Source organism: Ziziphus jujuba, chromosome 12, assembly GCF_031755915.1.
Source record: "Ziziphus jujuba cultivar Dongzao chromosome 12, ASM3175591v1".
Taxonomy (NCBI): domain Eukaryota; kingdom Viridiplantae; phylum Streptophyta; class Magnoliopsida; order Rosales; family Rhamnaceae; genus Ziziphus; species Ziziphus jujuba.
Genome location: NC_083390.1, coordinates 9727183 through 9735599, shown reverse-complemented (window position 1 = coordinate 9735599; position 8417 = coordinate 9727183). Strand labels below are relative to the sequence as shown.

At 29.5% G+C, this 8417-nt stretch overlaps 1 protein-coding gene across 1 annotated transcript; it reads left to right on the top strand.

Annotated features, from left to right (window-relative positions):
* Positions 1-3301: 3301 nt before the first annotated feature.
* On the top strand, positions 3302-7020 carry LOC107428800 (protein NRT1/ PTR FAMILY 2.13). The gene is made up of 4 exons (XM_016039388.2): positions 3302-3509; positions 3655-3872; positions 4075-4634; positions 6162-7020. Exons 1-4 carry the CDS (start codon positions 3302-3304, stop codon positions 7018-7020), a joined length of 1845 nt encoding a protein of 614 aa, XP_015894874.1.
* Positions 7021-8417: the final 1397 nt, after the last annotated feature.

Below are 8417 nucleotides of genomic sequence, written 5' to 3'. Positions count from 1 at the left end.
GCATGGCCTGTTTACTAAAAAATCAGATTGACTCGTGACTCAGCCTAATGGAGAAGATATGTCATTCGACTTGTCATTTAGTGCATAATGCTTTGCCGCAAATAGGTTTTAAAAGACATCCATGTGCCACTTATAGGCATTCTTAATGGTTGATGGATGGAAAATAGGTTTTATCCCAATGGTGAAAATAGAATAAAAGTTGGGGGTAAAGTGCCATAAAAAAAAGTTGGGGGCAAAGTGCAAGTGCAGGTATAACTTGAAGGGCAGCCGTGTTAATAACTCTAAAATAATATCTCGATTACTGTCTTGCTATTATACCGTTCCTAGCGAAAAGCATTAAATACCAAAAATTTTTATGAGAATATTTTTATAGACAAAATGATAAAATTAACATTAAAAAAAAAATTGTTTAGATTAGATGATGATGATGATGATAAGGGTTAAATCAATCAATTTTGATGGAAAGTCCAGCAAGACGTCTTGATGACAGACTAGCTGAGGGTTAAATACACTTCTCTATTATATTTTTTATATTTTACCATTTAAACTTTAAAAAGTTATCACATTACCCCACGAATTATTGTAATTATGCCATTTGCATGGGTTAGTCTCATATATAACCCTGTGATTTATCCCTACTTTAAATTATATCATTTGATTTTAAACAATTCAAAAACATCCCTTGCCCTTAGGTACTTTCTATCCTAACACTTTCACTCCTAGTTGGCAGTATAAAATATCCTAAATACTCTCAACTTAAGTAAAATATTAAAAAATGGTGAGTATTATATTATATATATGCTTAAGAGTATTATATTATTATGTATCGACAAAGCAATTATCACCTTGATCCAAAAAAATAAAGTAATTAATTATCACAACTTTACATATTTTATTTATATGTATATATATAGATATTATTTTCCATTATATATCTACATACTTTTTAAAAAATATATATATATAGTTTGATTTAAAATTATGGAATATATAAAATATAAAATATATTATATTATTTGAAAAAAGAACTCTTAACAAATAACAATCGGATGAATTGAGAGCCAAGGACGGGAATTACATTTTTATCCCCCCCCCACAAAAAAAAAAAAGAAAAGGGAATTACATTTACAAACCTCCTTTTAACTTAAAATTAAAAGTATACATTAAAAAATAAAATCATTCTACCAGATAATCCTCCCAATCAACTTCAGTTCTCCTAAAAAAGAAAAAAAAAAAAAGAAAATGAAAACGAGATTTTGGAAAAATGAGAACAAAAGGAATTCTATTTCCGAGCTTTTATTTTTGCTTAATTTAATAAGATATAATTGTTATTGTTGTTAAAATACATTTGTTTTCTTTATTTTATTTTCATTTTATTATAAGATATGTTATGTGGCACATTTTTCAACAATGAGACATTAGCTTTATCATATTTTAAAAAAAAAAGCAATATTAGAGGTATTAAATTTTTTTACTAAAATTCTGATAACAAAATATATGATAATTTTTTAATAGTATTAAATTAATATTGTCCTATATTTATACACGAATAAAACATTTAAAAGATGTCAAATAATGGATATTAAAATTTTGGTAAAACAATTTGGTAACTCTAAATTTATTCTTTTAAAAATGCGCAATGACTATTTTACCATTCTTTAGTTAAATCAAACAAAAATTAGCCAACAACATTGGGTTGGGAGTTTTTGAATTATTTCAAATTATAGGATATTATTTCAAATAAGGATAAATTTTAAGGGGTTTATATGATATTAGCTTCATTTTGACATATGAAGTTTATGAAATTAATCATATACAACTAATATAACTATAATGAAAAACAATTTTATTCCGTTTTATTTCATTCTTAATAATGTTAACGCTTAATTTTGACAAATTTATTTGAGAAAATTGAAAAATTTCACTAAAGTGACCCAAAAAAAAAAAAAATTTCATGGGCAAAGTGTACTTAATCCTAATAATAATAATTTCTTAATAGTTTATTTATTTATAGACATGTGTCTTTACAATCATAAATTATAAGAAAAAAAAATTCTATTTTATTTGATTTTTAAGTAATGTTTATGGCTTAGTTTTGACAAATTTATTTGAGAAAATTGAACAATTGCACTAAAGTGATTAACAAAACCCAATAGTTTAACCCTAGTAATTTTATAAATTTTTTGCACACATAAGTTACAAAGATTTTGTTTCCACTTCGGTATTTCGAACATACAACCTTCTAAGGTAGATATACGGTGTAAGTCACTTATAAACCGAACTAAATTCACTTGACACTTAATCCTAATGATGATGATGATGATGATAATGATGATGATGATAATGATGATAATTAGTTTTTAATATTTTTTTTTCATAGACATGTATCTTTAAAAATCATTAAACAAGAAAAAAGAAACAATTTTATTATGTTTTATTTAATTTTTAACTAACGTTAAGGCTTAATTTTGACAAATTGATTTAAAAAAATTGAAAAATTGTATTAAAATGACAAAAAAGAAAAAACAATAGTTCAAGAGCAAAGTCTAACTAACCCTTCTAATGATAATAATACTAATAATAATAACAGTTAATTCTTAACAAATTTTTTTTATAGACATGTGTCTTTTTTAAATCATTAAATTAAGAAAAAAATTCGGTTACTAATCTTTAAAATTATCAATAAATTTCCTTTGTAACGCTTAAAACATTCCGTAAGTGCTAGATGCAGGACAAATTAGAAGTATTTATTTATTTATTTATTTTTTAGATCGTGACTAGGTATGAAATGAAAAGGAACGTAAAGGTTATTATTATTATTATTTCTTAAAAAATGGGGGACGAAATAGCTTTTGTGATTTAATATAAGCAAGAGCGTAAATTAAATTACAAATTTGGCAATAAAAATCAAACAATAAGATTGACATGATAATTTAGAAAGGAACATATCCATGCTTGGGATACTACATTATTAAGTTATCCTTGGAATGGAATTTTCGCCAATATTTTGGATTCAATCTTAAAACAGAAAAAACAAAATCCAAGCATGAAAAATGGTAATAGCCGTAGAGTATTGCGGATACTCTGGAACCTTTTTAAGAGGATATGGGTTTTGAATGCATGCACGTAAAATCTATAAAAATCTGTATAAATAGTTTGCATAACACACAAACTCACAAACCGAATACGGATTTTTGAGACTGAAGAGTTTGAGAAAAACTCCAAACCACCCTAGAGAGAAAAAAACCAAAACCCAAAAAAAAAAAAAAAAAAAAAACATTCTAGCCAACTGGATAGAAAAATGGAGGAAGAAAACACAGGAAAATGTTCTAGACTCTCTTTCTGGTCATTTTCCTGTTGCACCAAACAGAAATCAAGCAGTAGTAGTACTACTGAAGACGATTCTTTACAGAAAGCATTGGTGGAAAACCATGACGGTGATTCATCATCATCTGCCACCACCACCGCCTCAACCAAGCCTGGTTGGAAGGCCGTGCCTTACATCTTAGGTCTCTGCCTGTTTGTCTGTCTGTTTGTATTCTTCTTCTTCTCACTTATTGTGTGTGTGTGTGTGTGTGTGTGTGTATATATAATTTCTGAAGAAAGATATGGTCTTTTTGAGTGGATATTAATTTTCATGGAAAACTTTTGTAGGAAATGAAGCGATACAGAGATTGGCAACGTTTGGGTTGACGGCGAATTTTATGGTGTATTTGGTGAGGGAGTTTCATATGGATCAAGTGGAGGCAGCAAATATTCTCAACATCTGGAATGGTGCTAGCAACCTTTTACCTTTGCTTGGAGCCTTCCTTGCCGATGCCTATCTTGGCAAATATCTTACCATTCTTTTGGCTTCTTTTGCAGCTCTTCCGGTGCGTTTTAATCCTATAACTTTGTGCTAACTATATTAAAAAATCAATCAATTAGAAATCACCTTGAAAATTTGAGTTGGTATTAAAAAAGCTTTGTGCTAATTTTAATTGAAAACAAATTTTTTTTTTTTTTTCATTTCAATACTTTATTTGCATTATTATTTTCCTCCTAAAGTTTCGATATACTAAATATCATGAACAGGGAATGGTAATAATCACTCTAACAGCATCAGTGCCACAACTTAGACCGCCAATATGCAACCCTAAACCGGAACAACAAGATCAATGCGTTGGCTACACAAAATCCCAACTTTGGCTCTTGCTTATTGGCCTATATTGGTTAGCAATAGGGACTGGTGGAGTAAGGCCCTGTACTATTCCCTTTGGAATTGATCAATTTGACACTGCCACTGCCGAAGGAAGGAAAGGAACAACCCGTTTTTATAATTGTGTCTACACCATTTACACTCTCACCTTCTTAATGGGTCAAACCGTCGTCGTTTATATCCAAAACTCCATTAGCTGGGCTTTAGGTTTCGCGTTACCTACTATCCTTATGGTCTGCTCTATTCTATTGTTTTCAGCTGGATCCAAATTTTACGTGTATGAAAAGCCTGAGGGAAGCCTATTCTCTGTGATTCTTCGAGTTTTTTTTGCAGCTTGTAATAAACGCCACCACGACGTTCGAAGCAATGCCAAATTCTATGATCCTTCTCTCAACGAAATTGATGTGGAAAAACTGCCACTCTCCACACAATTCAGGTAAAATTGTACTTCTATTTATTATTTATATTCATATTTTTTAAAAATTTTGTAAGTTCGCCCGTTTAGGAACAACCTAGTGCCAAAATAGTGTGCCAGATAAAAAGATTTGAATCCTCTTACTATGATAGAGAAAAAAAAAAGAAAAAAAAAAGAAAAAAAAAAGAAAAACAAATAAAAAGGGAAATGATAACTTTTGGAAACTAGGGAAAATGTTGATAATATTTTTGACAAGGGTCCAATTATATTTTTGATAATATATTTATATGATAATATTATTTTAAACTTGTTTTGTTTCTAAATTGTGATTCATAGTGACCTAAATAATTTATAGCCTGGTGTGAGCATTATTTTGTGTATATTTATGTATATAAAATTTTAATTTAATGGGGCTATCTATATCACTTTATAATATATGTTATTGATGTGATATGGTACTAATTATAAGCAAAAACAAAAATTGCATAAAATATTTTACAAAAAATATTGTGTGATCTACGTATTATATAATAGTTTAATCTACGATCATCAAAGTTTTACTTACTCTTGCAATAAAAATAAACATAAATGTTTTAACTTAATCTTGTCAATTATGATTTGTCAATTTTATCTTAATTATATAAGCATAAATGGAATAAGATAGTTTATTAGATCGTAATTGTTTGTATATATATGTTTATAGAGTTTCGGTTAAGTAGGATACGTAGTTCACTTTATGATGCAAGATATTGATATCCATCAAACTAAATAGGCGTAAAAAAATAAAATGTATAGATTATTTAATTTTTTTTTAAAGAAAAATGTAGTGTTATTTAAACATCATGTTAAAATTTAATTTATTACAATTTTAGTATTAAAAAGCAAAAATAATTTTTTTTTTAAATTAATGTTGACATATATGATTGGTCAATCCTATTTTTAAGTAGCCAATAATAAAACTAAACTAGATAGTCCATTAGATAATTTCTATATATTTATATGATGATACTTATTTTAAACTAGTTTCATTTCTAAATTATACTTCATATTCACCTAAATAAACTATTTGTTAGTGTTGATATAGAATTTTTTTTTTTCCTTATCAAATCAATTTGATAACATTATACTATGATTTTAGTTAACGTTTGTCTATTTTTATAAATTAAATACAAAGGCTGATTTGATAAGTTGTTATCCCAAAAAAAAAAAAAATAATTAATAGGTTTTTAGTATAATTTTTTGAGGTCAACCTTACAAGAGATGACTTTTATAGATATATGATAGCCCATATGATAGGAATTGTTTTTTTTTTTTGGTTAAATATATAGATTTCTTTTATTATGCATATATTGGCAAGTTAATAATTTGTGGATACACGTTCCACCAACGTCCGAGCGCCCACCAATGTTTGTAGGCCGTACGTGCATCTTCAAGTTGAGTCCACCTTATAATTATTATATTATGATGTACCATGGCTTACGTATCATCGTTTTGACCAAAAAGTCAATGAATTTGATTCTTTATACATTATAATGCTATTTCTTCCAGGTTTTTTAACAAAGCTGCTTTAATAGAGGACAATAATGATCATCAATATCTAAAACTCGACAATGAATCGCGTCCAAATCCATGGAGGCTGTGTAGCATCCAGCAAGTTGAAGAAGTGAAATGCTTGGTAAAAATTATCCCAATATGGGCCTCAGGTATAATCTGCTTCCTCTCCATGACAACACAAGGAACATTTACAGTATCACAAGCCATGAAAATGGACCTTCACCTAGGACCCAAGTTTGAAATCCCACCAGGCTCACTCAGTGTAATAACATACATAACAATAGCTGCATGGCTTCCATTATATGACAGCGTATTACTACCCACCATTAGAAAAATAACCAAACATGAAGAAGGAATCACAACTCTCCAAAGAATAGGAATTGGAAATGTTTGCTCTATTCTATGCATGGTGGTGGCTGGTTTGGTGGAGGGAGAGAGGAGGGCTCTAGCCATATCGAATTCTCGGCCCGGTGGCATTGCATCGATGTCGGTCATGTGGCTGGCACCTCAACTTATCTTCTTGGGATTATACGAAGTTTTCAGTGTAGTTGGACAGATTGAGTTTTACAACAATGAATTTCCTCATAGCATGAGAAGCATCGGGAATTCTCTACTCTATGTAAGCATTGCTGGGGCAAACTATTTGACCAGTTTGCTAGTGGATATTGTGCACAAAACAACGGGAAAGCATGGTCGACTTGACTGGTTGACAAATGATATAAATGAAGGAAGACTGGATTATTTTTACTTCCTAATTGCTGGACTTGGTGCTCTGAATTTTGTCTACCTTTTGTTCTGTACGCGTGGATATCGATACAAGACCACTGTGAAAGTTGACATAGAAAAGGCTTAATTATGCAAAAAATTAAACGAAAATATAATGTGTGTGTATATGTATGTGTTCTGTTCCTTGTATGCTTGTCTATGCCCTTTTTATTTATTTATTTTTTTAACACTTATATATATATATATATATATTTGAAACATGTTTAAATTTTATTTATTTATTTTTTAAAATATTTTGTTGATAAAAGGTTTGATATTATCCATTAGATTGATCATCTACAGCTAGGATTAAAAAGATTCATAAACTAAACTTTGACAACAATTTGTTCTTGTAGAATGAACAACTCCAGACAATCCAACATAGCTTTATTCATTACTAAACTTGAATTATTATCCTAGCAAACAGTAGACTTCTATCTCAAGCTGACAATTTTCTTATGGAAAGAATTTTAAGATGTGCCTTTTTCATTATCACAATAATACCTATTTATAGAAGAGTTTAACCAATACATAAAAGTATAAAATATTCCTTACAAGGTAAAGAAGCTATGAACGGAAACAATGATATAAAGGCATTTCTATCAGATTATTAAGCATCAATTTGATTTGAAATTCGTCTATAATTATGGCTCTGTTGACCTTGCTTAAAATCTTGAACTTGGCTGATATTATGTGTGGATTTTGCTTCCTCTGATTTTGTTTCCTTATCATGCCCCCCTTAAGTTGGGCAAAGAATGAATTTGAAGACCCAGCTTGAACCTAAAATGCTCAAAATTTTCACAAAGTAGTGGCTTAGTAAATATAGCTGTAGGCTGCATGGAGGATGAAATATACGGTACCAAATAACCAATAGCAACTTTTTAATGCACAAAATGATAGTCTATTTCAATATGCTTAGCACAAGCATGGAATAATGGATCCACTGTCACATATAAGGCACTCGTATTATCATAAAATAATTGTGGAGGTGAAGACAGACAAATAACAAGATCTTTAAGAAGAAAAGAAACCCAGGTAAGTTTAGCTATAGTAGATGCCATAGATTTGCACTCAGCTTTAGAGCTGGAATGAGAAATAATAGGTTGTTTCTTGGAACATATGAGATACAATTGGCACCTACAAATACACAATAGCTAATAATACTTCGTTGAGTTAAAGGATAGTCTGCCAGTTTGCATCTAAGAAGCAATAAAGATTGCAAGAACTCTGACATGAATAAAAATCCAAAATTCTTTGTTGCTTGTAGATAACAAAAAAATTGTTTAACAACCTTAAGATGAACAAGAGTAGGACTGGACATATGTGTGTATGCCTGATTTACTACATATAAAATATCAGTCTTGCAAAGGTCAAGTATTGAAGAGCATCCACACGGTTTTGATAAGAAGAAATATCAACAGGATCAAGATCATTAGATAAGACTTAAGTTTTTATAACTATAGGTGTGGAAACAGGAGAGCAATC